Source organism: Lepisosteus platostomus, chromosome 6 (assembly GCF_059453375.1).
Source record: "Lepisosteus platostomus isolate fLepPlt1 chromosome 6, fLepPlt1.hap1, whole genome shotgun sequence".
NCBI lineage: Eukaryota > Metazoa > Chordata > Actinopteri > Semionotiformes > Lepisosteidae > Lepisosteus > Lepisosteus platostomus.
Genome location: NC_142616.1, coordinates 1,940,121 through 1,962,386, shown reverse-complemented (window position 1 = coordinate 1,962,386; position 22,266 = coordinate 1,940,121). Strand labels below are relative to the sequence as shown.

Here is a 22,266-nt window from a genome sequence, read left to right as displayed (position 1 = left end):
TCTACAGAGGGGGCCTCAGTCTGCTCACAGGACAGGCTCTACAGAGCGGGCCTCAGTCTGCTCACAGGGGGCTCTACAGAGGGGGCCTCAGTCTGCTCACAGGGGGCTCTACAGAGGGGGCCTCAGTCTGCTCACAGGGGGCTCTACAGAGGGGGCCTCAGTCTGCTCACAGGACAGGCTCTACAGAGCGGGCCTCAGTCTGCTCACAGGACAGGCTCTACAGAGGGGGCCTCAGTCTGCTCACAGGGGCTCTACAGAGCGGGCCTCAGTCTGCTCACAGGGGGCTCTACAGAGGGGGCCTCAGTCTGCTCACAGGGGGCTCTACAGAGGGGGCCTCAGTCTGCTCACAGGACAGGCTCTACAGAGCGGGCCTCAGTCTGCTCACAGGACAGGCTCTACAGAGGGGGCCTCAGTCTGCTCACAGGGGGCTCTACAGAGCGGGCCTCAGTCTGCTCACAGGGGGCTCTACAGAGCAGGCCTGATACTAACACTGATACTGAAACTAATTCTAGTACTGGTACTGATACCAATACTAATACTAATACTAATTCTAGTACTAGTACTAGTACTGATGCTGATCCAGCTGACACAGCTCCAGCTGCAGAGCAAGGGAAAGGCCGTCTCAGGTTCCACACGACCTCTCTGACCTTCCATGGCCCTGGGCTCCTGGAGGAGCTCGGTCAGGGCACTGCCGAGGAACGTCGTCCTGTTGTACCCAGGAGTTGTACTCTTGTGCGATGGCTGAACACCCTGTGTGTTTCTGAGCTCCTGATGTGCCGCACAAATTCACAAACTACAGATTCAGAATTTTTCTCCTGCTATTTATTGTGAAGGATTTTTTTAAAGAAAAGTGATTAAAAAAGAAAAAACAAGGCTGTAAAACTTCAGGGCTGCTGCTGCATGAAGACGCGAGTCATGCCCAGCAGCTGTGGCACAGCCATCACGCTTGTTTCAGACAGAGCTAAAAGACCACGACTCGAGGGATCATGGGAGATGTAGTCTCTCGACTCATGGGACTTGTAGTTCCTGGCTGGCTCATTCTACAGGCCTGCCAAGCCCCCACAGCCAGGGGGCGCCAGAGCGCTCACAGCTCCGTGCGGAAGGTGAGGGAGGGGTCAGTCATCAGGCGGCGATACTCCTCCTCGAATCTCTCATTCTGGGAGACGGTGAAGACATTCTTCCAGTCCCCCACCGTCCCTGGAAGAGAGAGGGGTCAATACAGACACACTGACACACTGACTGGACACTCCAGTACATTAACACTGCACTGAGAGAGAGAGGGGTTCATACACACACACTGACTGGACACTCCAGTACATTAACACTGCACTGAGAGAGAGAGGGGTTAATACAGACACACTGACTGGACACTCCAGTACATTAACACTGCACTGAGAGAGAGAGGGGTTAATACAGACACACTGACTGGACACTCCAGTACATTAACACTGCACTGAGAGAGAGGGGTTAATACAGACACACTGACTGGACACTCCAGTACATTAACACTGCACTGAGAGAGAGAGGGGTTAATACACACACACTGACTGGACACTCCAGTACATTAACACTGCACTGAGAGAGAGAGGGGTTAATACACACACTGACTGGACACTCAAGTACATTAACACTGCACTGAGAGAGAGAGAGAGAGAGAGGGGTTAATACAGACACACTGACTGGACACTCCAGTACATTAACACTGAGAGAGAGAGGGGTTAATACAGACACACTGACTGGACACTCCAGTACATGAACACTGCACTGAGAGAGAGAGGGGTTCATACACACACACTGACTGGACACTCCAGTACATTAACACTACACTGAGAGAGAGAGGGGTTAATACAGACACACACTGACTGGACACTCCAGTACATTAACACTGCACTGAGAGAGAGAGGGGTTAATACAGACACACTGACTGGACACTCCAGTACATTAACACTGCACTGGGAGAGAGAGGGGTTACTACAGGCACACTGACTGGACACTCCAGTACATTAACACTGCACTGAGAGAGAGAGGGGTTAATACATACACACTGACTGGACACTCCAGTACATTAACACTGCACTGAGAGAGAGGGGTTAATACACACACACTGACTGGACACTCCAGTACATTAACACTGCACTGGGAGAGAGAGGGGTTACTACAGGCACACTGACTGGACACTCCAGTACATTAACACTGCACTGAGAGAGAGAGGGGTTAATACACACACACGGACTGGACACTCCAGTACATTAACACTGCACTGAGAGAGAGAGGGGTTAATACACACACACTGACTGGACACTCCAGTACATTAACACTGCACTGAGAGAGAGAGGGGTTAATACAGACACACTGACTGGACACTCCAGTACATTAACACTGCACTGAGAGAGAGAGGGGTTCATACACACACTGACTGGACACTCCAGTACATTAACACTGCACTGAGAGAGAGAGGGGTTCATACAGACACACTGACTGGACACTCCAATACATTAACACTGCACTGAGAGAGAGAGGGGTTAATACAGACACACTGACTGGACACTCCAGTACATTAACACTGTACTGAGAGAGAGGGGTTCATACAGACACACTGACTGGACACTCCAGTACATTAACACTGCACTGAGAGAGAGAGGGGTTAATACACACACACTGACTGGACACTCCAGTACATGAACACTGCACTGAGAGAGAGAGGGGTTCATACAGACACACTGACTGGACACTCCAGTACATTAACACTGCACTGAGAAAGAGGGGTTCATACAGACACACTGACTGGACACTCCAGTACATTAACACTGCACTGAGAGAGAGAGAGGGGTTAATACACACACACTGACTGTACACTCCAGTACATTAACACTGCACTGAGAGAGAGAGAGGGGTTTATACAGACACACTGACTGGACACTCCAGTACATTAACACTGCACTGAGAGAGAGAGGGGTTAATACAGACACACTGACTGGACACTCCAGTACATTAACACTGCACTGAGAGAGAGAGAGGGGTCAATACACACACACTGACTGGACACTCCAGTACATTAACACTGCACTGAGAGAGAGAGGGGGGTTAATACAGACACACTGACTGGACACTCCAGTACATTAACACTGCACTGAGAGAGAGAGGGGTTAATACACACACACTGACTGGACACTCCAGTACATTAACACTGCACTGAGAGAGAGAGGGGTTAATACACACACACTGACTGTACACTCCAGTACATTAACACTGCACTGAGAGAGAGAGAGGGGTTTATACAGACACACTGACTGGACACTCCAGTACATTAACACTGCACTGAGAGAGAGAGGGGTTAATACAGACACACTGACTGGACACTCCAGTACATTAACACTGCACTGAGAGAGAGAGGGGTTAATACAGACACACTGACTGGACACTCCAGTACATTTACACTGCACTGAGAGAGAGAGGGGTTAATACAGACACACTGACTGGACACTCCAGTACATTAACACTGCACTGAGAGAGAGGGGTTAATACAGACACACTGACTGGACACTCCAGTACATTAACACTGCACTGAGAGAGAGGGGTTAATACAGACACACTGACTGGACACTCCAGTACATTAACACTGCACTGAGAGAGAGAGAGGGGTTCATACAGACACACTGACTGGACACTCCAGTACTTTAACACTGCACAGAGAGAGAGAGGGGTTCATACACACACACTGACTGGACACTCCAGTACATTAACACTGCACTGAGAGAGAGAGAGGGGTTCATACAGACACACTGACTGGACACTCCAGTACATTAACACTGCACTGAGAGAGAGAGGGGTTCATACACACACACTGACTGGACACTCCAGTACATTAACACTGCACTGAGAGAGAGAGGGGTTAATACAGACACACTGACTGGACACTCCAGTACATTAACACTGCACTGAGAGAGAGAGGGGGGTTAATACAGACACACTGACTGGACACTCCAGTACATGAACACTGCACTGAGAGAGAGAGGGGTTAATACAGACACACTGACTGGACACTCCAGTACATTAACACTGCACTGAGAGAGAGAGGGGTTCATACACACACACTGACTGGACACTCCAGTACATTAACACTGCACTGAGAGAGAGAGAGAGGGGTTAATACAGACACACTGGAGAGTCGCTGTTGTCAATTTAGAAGAACAGACCTTTCCTCATGAATGGAGACACTGATTGGTTGAAGATGACACTGGGCACAGTGCTGTAGTTGGCCATTGGATTATCCTTCATGCTGCTAAAAGATGTATGGTCCACAATCCTGTCAATCTGACTTTGGTCCAGCCCCTTTCCTAGGAATCTGGACAATCGAGAGATCTCTCTCGCAGGGTCCTTGGCAGACAGAGGTAAACAACACAGAAAAAATATTATATATGTATATTACACCCCTACTCTTACTGACAGTGTCCTGGGATCTGTACTGACCAGCGGACTGGACACCCCTACTCTTACTGACAGTGTCCTGGGATCTGTACTGACCAGCGGACTGGACACCCCTACTCTTACTGACAGTGTCCCGGGATCTGTACTGACCAGCGGACTGGACACCCCTACTCTTACTGACAGTGTCCTGGGATCTGTACTGACCAGCGGACTGGACACCCCTACTCTTACTGACGGTGTCCTGGGATCTGTACTGACCAGCGGACTGGACACCCCTACTCTTACTGACGGTGTCCTGGGATCTGTACTGACCAGCGGACTGGACACCCCTACTCTTACTGACAGTGTCCTGGGATCTGTACTGACCAGCGGACTGGACACCCCTACTCTTACTGACAGTGTCCTGGGATCTGTACTGACCAGCGGACTGGACACCCCTACTCTTACTGACCAGCGGACTGGACACCCCTACTCTTACTGACAGTAAGTCTCTGTCTCACTCACCTGTCTCTCTCTTTCTCCTGTCCCTGTCTCACTCACTCATCTCTCACTTGCCTGTCAATTCAATTCAATTCAATTCAAGGTACTTTATTAGCATGACCGATGGGTACAATCAGTGTTGCCAAAGCAAATAAAAATAATAAAATTAACATGGAACAAGACAAAAAATAGAAGTAAAATAAAATCTACAGACATGTTACAGACATTTACAACAAAGACATATTATAAAATATTGACATATACTGTAGGCGGCTGGAGCATTATTGGGAGACGGACTCACTGTTCCTCAGGCTGTGACAGGAGATCACATACTGGGCTGCCAGATCAACTGAGTTCCCTCCTCCCTCTCCCAGTAGGATTGGGACCCGTTGTGATTCTGGCAGGTGTGGGAACTCTGGGATTAGATTTCTGAATTTGGGGAAGAATGTTTCTCTAATCCCAGAGTATCTGTCACAGTGCAGTAGGAAGTGCACCTCTGTCTCTATTTCTCCCCGCTGGCAGTGGGAGCACAGCCTGTCCTCTCTGGGCAGCCAGGTCTGCCTGTGTCCAGTGTGTGTGTCCAGGCTGTGATCACTGAGCCTGTCCTCTCTGGGCAGCCAGGTCTGTCTGTGTCCAGTGTGTGTGTCCAGGCTGTGGTCACTGAGCCTGTCCTCTCTGGACAGCCAGGTCTGCCTGTGTCCAGTGTGTGTGTCCAGGCTGTGGTCACTGAGCCTGTCCTCTCTGGACAGCCAGGTCTGCCTGTGTCCAGTTTCTATGGCCAGGTTGTGGTCACTGAGCCTGTACTTCGTCAGGGTCTGTTTCTGTTTGTAATTTTTTATTTTGGTCAAATATTCAGCTAGTGTGTATGTCTCTCTCTCACTCATCTGTCTCTCACTTGCCTGTCTCTCTCTCTCTCTCTCACTTGCCTGTCTCTCTCTCTCTCTCACTCACCTCCTTCATGTCCTCGTAAAAGAGGTAGAGAATCTGGTGCTTCTGTCTGTCTCTCCACCAGCCCATGACATGATCGAACCAGGAACCCCAGGGCACTGAGCACAGGACAGACAGGAGAGAGGAAGAGAGGGACAGGAGAGCTGGGTAAATTCTACTATATAGAAATGTAATTTCTTGCATTTAATACATGTCTCACTCTGCAGTATACTGTAGTATACTGTACTGTATACAGTGTACTGTAGTATACTGTACTGTATACATCTGTGTCTCACTCTGAACTGTACTATAATGTAGTATACATCTCTGTCTCACTATACTGTACTATAATGTGGGATACTGTAATGTACATCTGTGTCTCACTATACTGTACTAGGGTGTGGTATACTGTACTGAATACATCTCTGTCACACTATACTATACTATAATGTAGTATACTGTACTGTATAGATGTGTCTCACTATACTGTACTATACTGTGGTATACTGTACTGTTTAGATGTGTCTCACTATACTGTACTAGAGTGTGGTATACTGTACTGTACAGATCTGTCTCACTATACTGTTCTGGATTGTAATATACTTTACAGCATAGATCTGTCTCACTCTACTGTACTATAGTGTGGTATACTGTACTTTACAGATGCGTCTTAATATACTGTACTGCAGTGCGGTATTCTGTACTGTACAGAAATGAGTCACTATACTATACAGATGTGTCTCACTATACTGTACTATAGTGTAGTATTCTGTACTGTATAGATCTGTGTCTCTCTATTCTGTAATATAGTGTGGTATACTGTACTGTATAGATATGAGTCACACTATACTGTACTAGATTGTGGAATATTGTACTGTATAGATCTGTGTCTCACTATACTGTACTATAGTGTGGTATTCTGTACTGTATAGATCTGTGTCTCTCTATACTGTAATATAGTGTGGTATACTGTACTGTATAGATATGAGTCAGACTATACTGTACTAGATTGTGGAATATTGTACTTTATAGATCTGTGTCTCACTATACTGTACTATAGTGTGGTATTCTGTACTGTACTATGAAGCTACACTGTACAACACAGACTCTACCCTCTCCAGCCAGAAAGCTGTCGAAATACTCTTCCCAGCTGCCAGGATCTGCGATCTTCAGGTTCATCCGTTGGAAGTGGTAGTAGGACACCATGCAGTCCTTGGCGTTGCGAGCAACATACACTGCCTGAGAGAGAGACGGGTTAATACACACACACACTGCCTGAGAGAGAGATGGGTTAATACACACACACTGCCTGAGAGAGAGACGGGTTAATACACACACACTGCCTGAGAGAGAGACAGGTTAATACGCACACCCTGCCTGAGAGAGAGTTGGGTTAATACACACACACTGCCTGAGAGAGAGACGGGTTAATACACACACACACTGCCTGAGAGAGAGACGGGTTAATACACACACTGCCTGAGAGAGTCTCTCTCTCAGACACTGACTGGACACTACAGTACAGTAACACTGCACTGAGAGAGAGAGAGAGGGGTTAATACAGACACACTGACAGGACACTCCAGTACATTAACACTGCACTGAGAGAGAGAGAGAGGGGGGTTAATACAGACACACTGACTGGACACTCCAGTACATTAACACTGCACTGAGAGAGAGAGGGGTTAATACACATACTGACTGGACACTCCAGTACATTAACACTGCACTGAGAGACAGAGGGGTTAATACAGACACCCTGACTGGACACTCCAGTACATGAACACTGCACTGAGAGAGAGAGGGGGGTTAATACAGACACACTGACTGGACACTCCAGTACATTAACACTGCACTGAGAGAGAGAGAGGGGTTAATACAGACAGTTAATAGTCTCTATTTCTCACCTTGCAGTCATTGTCCCAGAAAGACTGGGGCACCAGCCGAATGGGCAGATGTGTCTTTATCATTCTGGGAGATGGAAGAGTCTTCAGTATGTCCAGTGCTGAAGAGAGACAGACAGGTCAATCCCCTACAGCACAGTGACACTGCACTGAGACGCACAGAGAGACAGACAGGTCAATCCCCTACAGCACAGTGACACTGCACTGAGACGCACAGAGAGACAGACAGGTTAATCCCCTACAGCACAGTGACACTGCACTGAGACGCACAGAGAGACAGACAGGTTAATCCCCTACAGCACAGTGACACTGCACTGAGACACACAGAGAGACAGACAGGTCAATCCCTACAGCACAGTGACACTGCACTGAGACGCACAGAGAGACAGACAGGTCAATCCCTACAGCACAGTGACACTGCACTGAGACGCACAGAGAGACAGACAGGTCAATCCCCTACAGCACAGTGACACTGCACTGAGACGCACAGAGAGACAGACAGGTTAATCCCCTACAGCACAGTGACACTGCACTGAGACACACAGAGAGACAGACAGGTTAAACACACAGAGAGGCAGACAGGTACCGCAGAGGAACGGTAGAGGGGGGTTGAGCTCCAGAAAAGGGGCTCTGTTGTGAGATGGGGCGCGGAAGCAGTGAGTCAGGTCCCCCTGGCTGAGCACAGCGTCTACCATCTCCACCACCCACGTAGTACCTGAGAGAGAGACAGGCACAGGAGAGAGAGGGGTTACTACAGGCACACGAACAGAGGGACAGGTACAGGAGAGAGAGGGGGGTTCATACAGGTACACGGACAGAGAGACAGGCACAGGAGAGAGAGGGGGGTTCATACAGGCACACGGACAGAGAGACAGGCACAGGAGAGAGAGGGGTTACTACAGGCACACGGACAGAGAGACAGGCACAGGAGAGAGAGGGGTTACTACAGGCACACGGACAGAGGGACAGGTACAGGAGAGAGAGGGGGGTTCATACAGGCACACGGACAGAGAGACAGGCACAGGAGAGAGAGGGGTTACTACAGGCACATGAACAGAGAGACAGGCACAGGAGAGAGAGGGGTTACTACAGGCACACGGACAGAGAGACAGGCACAGGAGAGAGAGAGGAGTTCGTACAGGCACAGGGACAGAGAGAGACAGAGAGGCAGGTAGAGACAGACACACAGACAGACAGACAGAGAGACAGGTACAGACAGAGAGACAGACAGACAGAGAGACAATAAGACAGAAAGACAGAAAGACAGAAAGACAGAGAGACAGGTACAGGCAGGCAGACAGAGAGAGCGACAGACAGAGAGACAGGTACAGACAGAGAGACAGACAGAGAGAGAGACAGAGAGAGAGACAGAGAGACAAACAGACAGGTAGACAGAAAGACAAACAGACTGAGAGACAGGTACAGGCAGGCAGACAGAGAGAGAGACAGGCAGACAGGTAGACAGGTAGACAGAGAGACAGCGAGACAGCGAGACAGCGAGACAGCGAGACAGAGAGACTGACCAGCTTTGGTGTAGGTGTCGATGAGGATGTCAACAGGTCGAGCAGTGAAGTCCTGCACCTCTGCCCACAGACAGAGAGACAGACAGAGAGACAGAGAGACAGAGAGACAGAGAGACAGAGAGACAGAGAGACTGACCAGCTTTGGGGTAGGTGGCGATGAGGATGTCGTCAGGTCGAGCAGGGAAGTCCTGCACCTCTGCCCAGCGCTCCGTCACTGAAGGACCCAGGGGCAGCCCCTCCCAGATCACTGTTCTCTCCCGACCTTCGACCTCTGCCCTCTGACCCCCCGGGGCCTGCCCAGGGTCCCCACTGACGGGAGGCACTGCGGCGGACTCCATCACTGGCTGTGGGATTCTGGGACGAGGCTGGGATGTCTTCTCGGGGGCAGCGGGGGCTCAGGTGTAAATCTGCGGGGAAGCAGAGTTAAAACTGAAGTCAGGACGCACAACTTTACACAGAGAGGGGTGGGGGTGGGGAACCAGCTGATACCCTGACTGCTCTCCAGCCACAGCTGGGTGAGACACTCCAGTCAGGACAGGAGACACTACTGTACACAGAGAGGGGTGAGGGTGGGGAACAAGCTGATACTCCAGACACAGCTGGGTGAGACACTCCAGTCAGGACAGGAGACACTACTGTACACAGAGAGGGGTGGGGGTGGGGAACAAGCTGATACCCTGGCTTCTCTGAAGACGCAGCTGGATGAGACACTCAGATTAATTAGAAATGAGTATTGATTAGGCTAGACAGACAGTCCTCTGGTCCGAGACTGTGCTGCACTGTGCTGTTCTCTGCTCCTGGAAGCTGAAAGCAGTTGGCTTACCGTGCAGTCTGCCTGTATGGTGGGCCCAGTGTCTCTGCTCCGAAAGGTCTCTGCAGGCCGATTCTGGCTCCTCTCTGTCTCTTATGCTGGTGGGAGAGAAGGGTAACTGTGTGTGAGAGAGAGAGGGGTCAGAGTTAATGTGTGTGTGAGAGAGCAAGGGGAGGAGTCTGTGTGTGTGAGAGAGAGAGAGGGGGGTGGAGTCTGTGTGTGTGTGTGTCTGTGTGTGAGAGAGAGAGAGGGGTGAAGTCTGTGTGTGTGTGTGTCTGTGTCTGTGTCTGTGTGTGTGAGAGAGAGGGGTGAAGTCTGTGTGTGTGTGTCTGTGTGTGAGAGAGAGAGGGGGTCAGAGTTAATGTGTGTGTGTGTGAGAGAGAGAGGGGGTCAGAATTAATGTGTGTGTGTGTGAGAGAGAGAGGGGGTCAGAGTTAATGTGTGTGTGTGAGAGAGAGAGAGGGGGTCAGAGTTAATGTGTGTGTGTGTGTTTGTGTGAGAGAGAGAGGGGGTCAGAGTTAATGTGTGTGTGTGAGAGAGAGAACAGTGAGTCTGTCTCCCAATAATGCTCCAGCCGCCTACAGTATATGTCAATATTTTATAACATGTCTTTGTTGTAAATGTCTGTAACATGTCTGTAGATTTTATTTTACTTCTATTTTTTGTTTTGTTTCATGTGAATTTCATTATTTTATTTGCTTTGGCAACACTGATTGTACCCATCGGTCATGCTAATAAAGCACCTTGAACTGAATTGAGAGGAGAGAGTGGAGTCTGTGTGTGTGTAGGGGCTGCAGCAGAACCTGGCACTGCTGGAGCAGTACTGTCAGACCTGGGCACTGCCAGCCCATCTGGACCCAGAACAGCAGAACCTGGCACTGCTGGAGCAGGACTGTCAGACCTGGGCACTGACAGTCAATCTGGACCCAGAACAGCAGAACCTGGCACTGCTGGAGCAGGACTGTCAGACCTGGGCACTGACAGCCCATCTGGACCCAGAACAGCAGAACCTGGCACTGCTGGAGCAGGACTGTCAGACCTGGGCACTGACAGCCCATCTGGACCCAGAACAGCAGAACCTGGCACTGCTGGAGCAGGACTGTCAGACCTGGGCACTGACAGCCCATCTGGACCCAGAACAGCAGAACCTGGCACTGCTGGAGCAGTACTGTCAGACCTGGGCACTGCCAGCCCCTCTGGACCCAGAACAGTGTTCGTGAGAGAGATATGGGGGTGGTGTCAGTGTTCGTGAGAGAGCTATGGGGGTGGTGTCAGGGTGCGTGAGAGAGAAAGACTGGGGCGGGGTCAGTGTGTGTGAGAGAGAGAGACAGCGCTGAGCCCAAAACAGAGCCCCCTGAGCCAGCTGGTCCTGAGGCTCACCGACCTGAGCCACACCAACACTAACCAGCCTCAGGACAGCACTGCTAGAGCACCACAACCCAGACTCAACCACATCACAGCACAGATCAAACAGCAATATCTCACACACTGGGACACACAAACACAACATAAACTGGAATGCTACAGAACCTTAAACAGACAATACACACTAGCTGAATATTTGACCAAAATAAAAAATAACAAACAGAAACAGACCCTGACAAAGTACAGGCTCAGTGACCACAACCTGGCCATAGAAACTGGGCGACACAGACAGACCTGGCTGCCCAGAGAGGACAGGCTGTGCTCCCACTGACAGCAGGGAGAAATAGAGACAGAGGTGCACTTCCTACTGCACTGTGACAGATACTCTGGGATTAGAGAAACATTCTTCCCGAAATTCAGAAATCTAATCCCAGAGTTCCCACACCTGCCAAAACCACAACAGGTCCCAATCCTACTGGGAGAGGGAAGAGGGAACTCAGTTGATCTGGCAGCCCAGTATGTGATCTCCTGTCACAGCCTGAGGAACAGTGAGTCCGTCTCCCAATAATGCTCCAGCCGCCTACAGTAGATGTCAATATTATATAATATGTCTTTGTTGTAAATGTCTGTAACATGTCTGTAGATTTTATTTTACTTCTATTTTTTGTTTTGTTCTATGTTAATTTTATTATTTTTTATTTGCTTTGGCAACACTGATTGTACCCATCGGTCATGCTAATAAAGCACGTTGAATTGAATTGAATTGACAGAGCTGCACTCAGTGTGTGTGCGTGACAGACAGAGCTGCACTCAGTGTGTGTGCGTGACAGACAGAGCTGCACTCAGTGTGTGTGTGACAGACAGAGTTGTAGTCAGTGTGTGTGCGTGACAGAGATACGAGGTTGCGTGTGAACAGGACAAGATCACGTGAGGAGAGAGGAGAGGGGGAGAGGAGAGAGATCAGCTCACAGGCAGACCTGGCTGTCCAGAGAGGACAGGCTCAGTGACCACAGCCTGGACACACACACTGGACACAGGCAGACCTGGCTGTCCAGAGAGGACAGGCTCAGTGACCACAGCCTGGACACACACACTGGACACAGGCAGACCTGGCTGTCCAGAGAGGACAGGCTCAGTGACCACAGCCTGGACACACACACTGGACACAGGCAGACCTGGCTGTCCAGAGAGGACAGGCTCAGTGACCACAGCCTGGACACACACACTGGACACAGGCAGACCTGGCTGCCCAGAGAGGACAGGCTCAGTGACCACACCCTGGACACACACACTGAACACTGCAGAATGCTGTCTGTCAGGAAGAGCAGACTCAGGCATGCTGGTCTGCCAGAGTGCCAGTGTCTTCCTCCAGTGTACAAAAAATGAAACTAATCTGGTTCTGCAAGTTCACACTGAGTCAGAGGCAGGGAGACACTTCGAGAACATGGTCAGCAGACACAACCTGAGAGTGTCTCTGTGTGGGACAGTAATAGAGATCAGTGCTGTAAAAGAGCTGTGTCTCTGTGTGGGACAGTAATAGAGATCAGTGCTGTAAGAGAGCTGTGTCTCTGTGTGGGACAGTAATAGAGATCAGTGCTGTAAGAGAGCTGTGTCTCTGTGTGGGACAGTAATAGAGATCAGTGCTGTAAGAGAGCTGTGTCTCTGTGTGGGACAGTAATAGAGATCAGTGCTGTAAGAGAGCTGTGTCTCTGTGTGGGACAGTAATAGAGATCAGTGCTGTAAAAGAGCTGTGTCTCTGTGTGGGACAGTAATAGAGATCAGTGCTGTAAGAGAGCTGTGTCTCTGTGTGGGACAGTAATAGAGATCAGTGTTATAAAAGAGCTGTGTCTCTGTGTGGGACAGTAATAGAGATCAGTGCTGTAAAAGAGCTGTGTCTCTGTGTGACAGTAATAGAGATCAGTGCTGTAAGAGAGCTGTGTCTCTGTGTGACAGTAATAGAGATCAGTGCTGTAAGAGAGCTGTGTCTCTGTGTGGGACAGTAATAGAGATCAGGGCTGTAAAAGAGCTGTGTCTCTGTGTGTGACAGTAATAGAGATCAGTGCTGTAAGAGAGCTGTGTCTCTGTGTGGGACAGTAATAGAGATCAGTGCTGTAAGAGAGCTGTGTCTCTGTGTGGGACAGTAATAGAGATCAGTGCTGTAAGAGAGCTGTGTCTCTGTGTGGGACAGTAATAGAGATCAGTGCTGTAAGAGAGCTGTGTCTCTGTGTGTGACAGTAATAGAGATCAGTGCTGTAAGAGAGCTGTGTCTCTGTGTGGGACAGTAATAGAGATCAGTGCTATAAGAGAGCTGTGTCTCTGTGTGGGACAGTAATAGAGATCAGTGCTGTAAGAGAGCTGTGTCTCTGTGTGTGACAGTAATAGAGATCAGTGCTGTAAGAGAGCTGTGTCTCTGTGTGGGACAGTAATAGAGATCAGTGCTGTAAAAGAGCTGTGTCTCTGTGTGGGACAGTAATAGAGATCAGTGCTGTAAGAGAGCTGTGTCTCTGTGTGGGACAGTAATAGAGATCAGTGCTGTAAGAGAGCTGTGTCTCTGTGTGGGACAGTAATAGAGATCAGTGCTGTAAAAGAGCTGTGTCTCTGTGTGACAGTAATAGAGATCAGTGCTGTAAGAGAGCTGTGTCTCTGTGTGGGACAGTAATAGAGATCAGTGCTGTAAGAGAGCTGTGTCTCTGTGTGGGACAGTAATAGAGATCAGTGCTGTAAAAGAGCTGTGTCTCTGTGTGACAGTAATAGAGATCAGTGCTGTAGGAGAGCTGTGTCTCTGTGTGGGACAGTAATAGAGATCAGTGCTGTAAGAGAGCTGTGTCTCTGTGGGACAGTAATAGAGATCAGTGCTGTAAGAGAGCTGTGTCTCTATGTGTGACAGTAATAGAGATCAGTGCTGTAAAAGAGCTGTGTCTCTGTGTGGGACAGTAAAAGAGATCAGTGCTGTAAAAGAGCTGTGTCTCTGTGTGGGACAGTAATAGAGATCAGTGCTGTAAAAGAGCTGTGTCTCTGTGTGGGACAGTAATAGAGATCAGTGCTGTAAGAGAGCTGTGTCTCTGTGTGACAGTAATAGAGATCAGTGCTGTAAAAGAGCTGTGTCTCTGTGTGGGACAGTAATAGAGATCAGTGCTGTAAAAGAGCTGTGTCTCTGTGTGACAGTAATAGAGATCAGTGCTGTAAAAGAGCTGTGTCTCTGTGTGGGACAGTAATAGAGATCAGTGCTGTAAGAGAGCTGTGTCTCTGTGTGACAGTAATAGAGATCAGGGCTGTAAAAGAGCTGTGTCTCTGTGTGGGACAGTAATAGAGATCAGTGCTGTAAGAGAGCTGTGTCTCTGTGTGGGACAGTAATAGAGATCAGTGCTGTAAGAGAGCTGTGTCTCTGTGTGGGACAGTAATAGAGATCAGTGCTGTAAGAGAGCTGTGTCTCTGTGTGGGACAGTAATAGAGATCAGTGCTGTAAAAGAGCTGTGTCTCTGTGTGGGACAGTAATAGAGATCAGTGCTGTAAAAGAGCTGTGTCTCTGTGTGACAGTAATAGAGATCAGTGCTGTAAGAGAGCTGTGTCTCTGTGTGTGACAGTAATAGAGATCAGTGCTGTAGGAGAGCTGTGTCTCTGTGTGACAGTAATAGAGATCAGTGCTGTAAAAGAGCTGTGTCTCTGTGTGGGACAGTAATAGAGATCAGTGCTGTAAGAGAACTGTGTCTCTGTGCGGGACAGTAATAGAGATCAGTGCTGTAAAAGAGCTGTGTCTCTGTGTGACAGTAATAGAGATCAGTGCTGTAAGAGAGCTGTGTCTCTGTGTGTGACAGTAATAGAGATCAGGGCTGTAAAAGAGCTGTGTCTCTGTGTGTGACAGTAATAGAGATCAGTGCTGTAAGAGAGCTGTGTCTCTGTGTGACAGTAATAGAGATCAGTGCTGTAAGAGAGCTGTGTCTCTGTGTGGGACAGTAATAGAGATCAGTGCTGTAAAAGAGCTGTGTCTCTGTGTGGGACAGTAATAGAGATCAGTGCTGTAAGAGAGCTGTGTCTCTGTGTGGGACAGTAATAGAGATCAGTGCTGTAAGAGAGCTGTGTCTCTGTGTGACAGTAATAGAGATCAGGGCTGTAAAAGAGCTGTGTCTCTGTGTGGGACAGTAATAGAGATCAGTGCTGTAAGAGAGCTGTGTCTCTGTGTGGGACAGTAATAGAGATCAGTGCTGTAAGAGAGCTGTGTCTCTGTGTGGGACAGTAATAGAGATCAGTGCTGTAAGAGAGCTGTGTCTCTGTGTGGGACAGTAATAGAGATCAGTGCTGTAAAAGAGCTGTGTCTCTGTGTGGGACAGTAATAGAGATCAGTGCTGTAAAAGAGCTGTGTCTCTGTGTGACAGTAATAGAGATCAGTGCTGTAAGAGAGCTGTGTCTCTGTGTGTGACAGTAATAGAGATCAGTGCTGTAGGAGAGCTGTGTCTCTGTGTGACAGTAATAGAGATCAGTGCTGTAAAAGAGCTGTGTCTCTGTGTGGGACAGTAATAGAGATCAGTGCTGTAAGAGAACTGTGTCTCTGTGCGGGACAGTAATAGAGATCAGTGCTGTAAAAGAGCTGTGTCTCTGTGTGACAGTAATAGAGATCAGTGCTGTAAGAGAGCTGTGTCTCTGTGTGTGACAGTAATAGAGATCAGTGCTGTAAGAGAACTGTGTCTCTGTGTGGGACAGTAATAGAGATCAGTGCTGTAAGAGAGCTGTGTCTCTGTGTGGGACAGTAATAGAGATCAGTGCTGTAAAAGAGCTGTGTCTCTGTGTGACAGTAATAGAGATCAGTGCTGTAAGAGAGCTGTGTCTCTGTGTGTGATAGTAATAGAGATCAGTGCTGTAGGAGAGCTGTGTCTCTGTGTGACAGTAATAGAGATCAGTGCTGTAAGAGAGCTGTGTCTCTGTGTGACAGTAATAGAGATCAGTGCTGTAAAAGAGCTGTGTCTCTGTGTGTGACAGTAATAGAGATCAGTGCTGTAGGAGAGCTGTGTCTCTGTGTGTGACAGTAATAGAGATCAGTGCTGTAAGAGAGCTGTGTCTCTATGTGGAACAGTAATAGAGATCAGTGCTGTAAGAGAGCTGTGTCTCTGTGTGACAGTAATAGAGATCAGGGCTGTAAAAGAGCTGTGTCTCTGTGTGGGACAGTAATAGAGATCAGTGCTGTAAGAGAGCTGTGTCTCTGTGTGTGACAGTAATAGAGATCAGTGCTGTAAAAGAGCTGTGTCTCTGTGTGGGACAGTAATAGAGATCAGTGCTGTAAGAGAGCTGTGTCTCTGTGTGACAGTAATAGAGATCAGGGCTGTAAAAGAGCTGTGTCTCTGTGTGGGACAGTAATAGAGATCAGTGCTGTAAGAGAGCTGTGTCTCTGTGTGGGACAGTAATAGAGATCAGTGCTGTAAGAGAGCTGTGTCTCTGTGTGGGACAGTAATAGAGATCAGTGCTGTAAGAGAGCTGTGTCTCTGTGTGGGACAGTAATAGAGATCAGTGCTGTAGGAGAGCTGTGTCTCTGTGTGGGACAGTAATAGAGATCAGTGCTGTAAAAGAGCTGTGTCTCTGTGTGGGACAGTAATAGAGATCAGTGCTGTAAGAGAGCTGTGTCTCTGTGTGACAGTAATAGAGATCAGGGCTGTAAAAGAGCTGTGTCTCTGTGTGGGACAGTAATAGAGATCGGTGCTGTAAGAGAGCTGTGTCTCTGTGTGGGACAGTAATAGAGATCAGTGCTGTAAGAGAGCTGTGTCTCTGTGTGGGACAGTAATAGAGATCAGTGCTGTAAGAGAGCTGTGTCTCTGTGTGGGACAGTAATAGAGATCAGTGCTGTAAAAGAGCTGTGTCTCTGTGTGACAGTAATAGAGATCAGTGCTGTAAGAGAGCTGTGTCTCTGTGTGTGACAGTAATAGAGATCAGTGCTGTAGGAGAGCTGTGTCTCTGTGTGACAGTAATAGAGATCAGTGCTGTAAAAGAGCTGTGTCTCTGTGTGGGACAGTAATAGAGATCAGTGCTGTAAGAGAACTGTGTCTCTGTGCGGGACAGTAATAGAGATCAGTGCTGTAAAAGAGCTGTGTCTCTGTGTGACAGTAATAGAGATCAGTGCTGTAAGAGAGCTGTGTCTCTGTGTGTGACAGTAATAGAGATCAGTGCTGTAAGAGAACTGTGTCTCTGTGTGGGACAGTAATAGAGATCAGTGCTGTAAGAGAGCTGTGTCTCTGTGTGGGACAGTAATAGAGATCAGTGCTGTAAGAGAACTGTGTCTCTGTGTGGGACAGTAATAGAGATCAGTGCTGTAAAAGAGCTGTGTCTCTGTGTGACAGTAATAGAGATCAGTGCTGTAAGAGAGCTGTGTCTCTGTGTGTGATAGTAATAGAGATCAGTGCTGTAGGAGAGCTGTGTCTCTGTGTGACAGTAATAGAGATCAGTGCTGTAAGAGAGCTGTGTCTCTGTGTGACAGTAATAGAGATCAGTGCTGTAAAAGAGCTGTGTCTCTGTGTGTGACAGTAATAGAGATCAGTGCTGTAGGAGAGCTGTGTCTCTGTGTGTGACAGTAATAGAGATCAGTGCTGTAAGAGAGCTGTGTCTCTATGTGGGACAGTAATAGAGATCAGTGCTGTAAGAGAGCTGTGTCTCTGTGTGACAGTAATAGAGATCAGGGCTGTAAAAGAGCTGTGTCTCTGTGTGGGACAGTAATAGAGATCAGTGCTGTAAAAGAGCTGTGTCTCTGTGTGGGACAGTAATAGAGATCAGTGCTGTAAGAGAGCTGTGTCTCTGTGTGACAGTAATAGAGATCAGTGCTGTAAGAGAGCTGTGTCTCTGTGTGACAGTAATAGAGATCAGGGCTGTAAAAGAGCTGTGTCTCTGTGTGGGACAGTAATAGAGATCAGTGCTGTAAGAGAGCTGTGTCTCTGTGTGGGACAGTAATAGAGATCAGTGCTGTAAGAGAGCTGTGTCTCTGTGTGGGACAGTAATAGAGATCAGTGCTGTAAGAGAGCTGTGTCTCTGTGTGGGACAGTAATAGAGATCAGTGCTGTAGGAGAGCTGTGTCTCTGTGTGGGACAGTAATAGAGATCAGTGCTGTAAAAGAGCTGTGTCTCTGTGTGGGACAGTAATAGAGATCAGTGCTGTAAGAGAGCTGTGTCTCTGTGTGACAGTAATAGAGATCAGGGCTGTAAAAGAGCTGTGTCTCTGTGTGGGACAGTAATAGAGATCAGTGCTGTAAGAGAGCTGTGTCTCTGTGTGGGACAGTAATAGAGATCAGGGCTGTAAAAGAGCTGTGTCTCTGTGTGTGACAGTAATAGAGATCAGTGCTGTAAGAGAGCTGTGTCTCTGTGTGGGACAGTAATAGAGATCAGTGCTGTAAGAGAGCTGTGTCTCTGTGTGGGACAGTAATAGAGATCAGTGCTGTAAGAGAGCTGTGTCTCTGTGTGGGACAGTAATAGAGATCAGTGCTGTAAGAGAGCTGTGTCTCTGTGTGGGACAGTAGTAGAGATCAGTGCTGTAGGAGAGCTGTGTCTCTGTGTGGGACAGTAATAGAGATCAGTGCTGTAAGAGAGCTGTGTCTCTGTGTGGGACAGTAATAGAGATCAGTGCTGTAAAAGAGCTGTGTCTCTGTGTGGGACAGTAATAGAGATCAGTGCTGTAAGAGAGCTGTGTCTCTGTGTGACAGTAATAGAGATCAGGGCTGTAAAAGAGCTGTGTCTCTGTGTGGGACAGTAATAGAGATCAGTGCTGTAAGAGAGCTGTGTCTCTGTGTGGGACAGTAATAGAGATCAGGGCTGTAAAAGAGCTGTGTCTCTGTGTGTGACAGTAATAGAGATCAGTGCTGTATGAGAGCTGTGTCTCTGTGTGGGACAGTAATAGACTCAGTGCTGTAAGAGAGCTGTGTCTCTGTGTGTGACAGTAATAGAGATCAGTGCTGTAAAAGAGCTGTGTCTCTGTGTGACAGTAATAGAGATCAGTGCTGTAAGAGAGCTGTGTCTCTGTGTGACAGTAATAGAGATCAGTGCTGTAAAAGAGCTGTGTCTCTGTGTGGGACAGTAATAGAGATCAGTGCTGTAAGAGAGCTGTGTCTCTGTGTGTGATAGTGTGTTACAGGCCTCTAAAAGAAAGGAATTACAAACTAATGTAGCACTTACCTTCTTGTCTGTAGTATGTATTAAGGCAGTAGGCCCTAGGCGAGATCGAACAGTGTGAAAATGAGAGAGAAGGTATCTGTGTGAGTGTTGAAGTTTTTGGTGCCTCAAGCTACTCGGAATCTTCCCATGTCTGGTTGAACTTGCCAAACCACCCTCAGTCAGGGCCCAAAGTAAGCTCTGGCCTACAGCCGCCGGCCTGCTCCCACAGCGCCCTCTTGTGGCCTGGAGGGCAGCTGCTCTCTGCTTGTCCTGGGTATCAAGATAAAAACAGATTATATCGTCCCTCGGGGACATTTTCTCTGGACACCCAGCACTCCTGTACATTTCAACAGAGCAGAAGGCAGAAAAAAGACGAAAAGACACACACTGCACATTTTTCTATGACAAAGACAAGACAAACACCGCACATCGCCCTATTGCACATGCATGGTGTAACACATCCCAGCGTGCAACAACTATAACACAACACAGAACGCAGCGCACGCAGGGGGGCTGCAGGAGACCCAGGTGCGTCTGTCCCTGACATTTGCGTCCACAGCTTTAATGGCGAGGGGACACAGGACTGTCGCACCTGTCTGACTGGCACCTGGGAGCCCCAACACGTTTGCAGAAGGAAGACGTTGATATTCAGAGTCGAGGAGGTGGGAAGGATGTGATGTCATTTCCCTGCCTGTTTGGTGATGAAGTTTTCAGACTGTCCGCAGGGAGGGGTTCAGGGCTGTCTGGAGGAGCGGGTGATACCATCCAGCCCTCACTGCTAGGGAGGGAGCTGGAGGAGATGCAGGTCGATGCCTCCACGACCTCGTGGATCACTGACTACCTGACAGGCAGCCCACAGTCTGTGAGACTGCAGAGCTGTGTGTCTGAACAGGCAGTGAGCAACACAGGGGCTCCTCAGGGGACGGTTCTTTCTCCGTTCCTCTTCACCCTCTGTACCTCGGACTTCAAGCACACCTCGAGGTCAGTCCACCTGCAGGAGCTCTCAGACGACTCTGCGACTGTGGGATGTGTCAGGGGTGGGCAGGAGGAGGAGTACAGAGGACTGGTCAGCAGCTGTGTGGAGTGGTGTGGGGAGAACCACTTGGAACTGAATGGAACAAAGACGAAGGAGCTGGTGGTAGATTTCAGGAGGAAGAGGGTCAACCTACTCCTGTCTACACCCATGGGAGTGGCGTGGAGATGGTGGACTCGTGCAAGTACCTGGGAGTGCACATCGACGACAGACTGGAATGGTCTAAGAACAGCGAGGCCATCTACAAGAAGGGTCAGAGCCGACTCTACTCCTCGAGGAGCCTCAGGTCCTTCAATGTGTGTAGTAAGATGCTACATCTGTTCTCTCAGTTGGCGGTGGCAGGCGCCATGTTCCACACAGGGGTGTGCTGGGGCTCTGGGGTTAGAGCAGGGGACTCTAACAGGCTGGACAAGCTCATCAGGAGAGCGAGCTCTGTCACTGGGTCTGACCTGGACCCCCTGGAGGTAGTGACTGAGAGGAGAAGGTGTCCAATCATGGACAACGTCTCCCATCCCCTCTATGACAGGCTTGTGGAAATGAAGAGCACGTTCAGCAATAGACTGATCCACCCGCGGTGCGACAGGGGGCGCTACAGGAGGTCATTCTGGCCTCCTGCCATCAGACTGTACAACACATCCACCTGCGTCTGGGCAGAGGACCACCGACAGGGACCTGTCTCTGGACTGGACAGTAAACTGACACATCTGCTCTTTTCCTTTCCTGTTTACAACCGCTTCTGTGCAATACATTTACAGTCATATTTATATTTATAGTCATATTGTGCAATACGATTTTTTGTGTACTGTTCTGTTCTGGTTTGTTCCTTGTGTGTCCTGGACTGTGAGTAACTCTTTTCGCTGTACTGATGGTGTTGTGTTTATTGTACTATTATTATTCGTGCATCTTTCGTTACACTGGGTCTGTGTTGTCTGTGTTAAGCTGCTGTTGCACATTGATCCCTCAGGGGATCAAGATGGTATCTCTCTCTCTCTCGAATTCGCACCGAGAGATTTCCAGATCCCACACCTGACCACGAGCCCTGCTTCCTGTCGAGCCCCAGACGCTCTCCGCACGAGCGGGGGAGTGGGCCGACCCGAGCGATGGTCCGGTGCGGATCACCGACTGCTCCGGGAGCAGAAACTGGTCTCGTCGTGTTCCTAGCGCTCAGAGTGAGGCCACCGCTGTCGCACAACTGCACAAACCAGAGGAGCTGCTGCCAGGCCAAGCGCAGCTGTATCGTGGGAGAAGGGGCTCGTGCCAGGGGTGGGCGGTCCCACACGGCCCCGAGATCGGAGTCTGAGAGAGCTCTGTGCACCCCGACAACCTGTACTGTGTGCGGTTGTTAAGACTGAGGGGCACAGCGCTGGCTCTGGGGCTCAGGGTCTGCGCCCGGGGCTGGGAGGTTGCCGGTTCGAATCCCGTGGCCCAGCAGAGGAATCCCCTCCGTTGGGCCCCCTAGCGAGGCCCCTGAACCCCAGCTGCTCCAGGGGTGCTGTATTCCTCTCCCTCTCGTCCTCTCTCCTCTTCCTCTCTCCTCTTCCTCTCACCCTCTTCCTTACCCTCTTCCTCTCACCCTCTTCCTCTCTCCTCTTCCTCTCCCTCTCTTCCTCTCCCTCTCACCCTCTTCCTCTCCCTCTCTTCCTCTCTCCTCTTTCTCTCACCCTCTTCCTCTCTC

At 49.2% G+C, this 22,266-nt stretch overlaps 1 protein-coding gene across 4 annotated transcripts; it reads right to left on the bottom strand.

Annotated features, from left to right (window-relative positions):
* Positions 1–800: 800 nt before the first annotated feature.
* LOC148659570 (sulfotransferase 1C2-like) lies at positions 801–19,732 on the bottom strand. Of its 4 annotated transcripts, XM_088637358.1 has the most exons (10): positions 19,580–19,732; positions 10,086–10,171; positions 9,399–9,669; positions 9,263–9,322; positions 8,326–8,454; positions 7,743–7,840; positions 6,948–7,074; positions 5,860–5,954; positions 4,197–4,377; positions 801–1,197 (listed from the first exon to the last, which is right to left on the bottom strand). In XM_088637358.1, exons 3-10 carry the CDS (start codon positions 9,598–9,600, stop codon positions 1,085–1,087), a joined length of 1,005 nt encoding a protein of 334 aa, XP_088493484.1. In that variant the 5' UTR covers positions 9,601–9,669; positions 10,086–10,171; positions 19,580–19,732; the 3' UTR covers positions 801–1,084. The 4 variants fall into 4 exon arrangements, with proteins under 4 accessions (XP_088493484.1, XP_088493486.1, XP_088493485.1 ...); XM_088637360.1 differs by lacking the exon at positions 9,263–9,322 and having other exon boundaries at positions 19,580–19,726; XM_088637359.1 differs by lacking the exon at positions 19,580–19,732 and having other exon boundaries at positions 10,086–10,240.
* Between the last annotated feature and the right edge of the window lie 2,534 nt (positions 19,733–22,266).

Excerpts from the sequence above, each read along its gene's own strand:
- LOC148659570 (XM_088637358.1), bottom strand. The coding sequence starts at position 9,600 with ATGGAGTCCGCCGCAGTGCCTCCCGTCAGTGGGGACCCTGGGCAGGCC. Across the intron at positions 9,323-9,398 it reads CGCCACCTACCCCAAAGCTG|AGGTGCAGGACTTCACTGCT; the intron begins GTCAGTCTCTCT and ends GTCTGTGGGCAG. Across the intron at positions 5,955-6,947 it reads CAGCTTTCTGGCTGGAGAGG|TGCCCTGGGGTTCCTGGTTC; the intron begins GTAGAGTCTGTG and ends TCCTGTGCTCAG.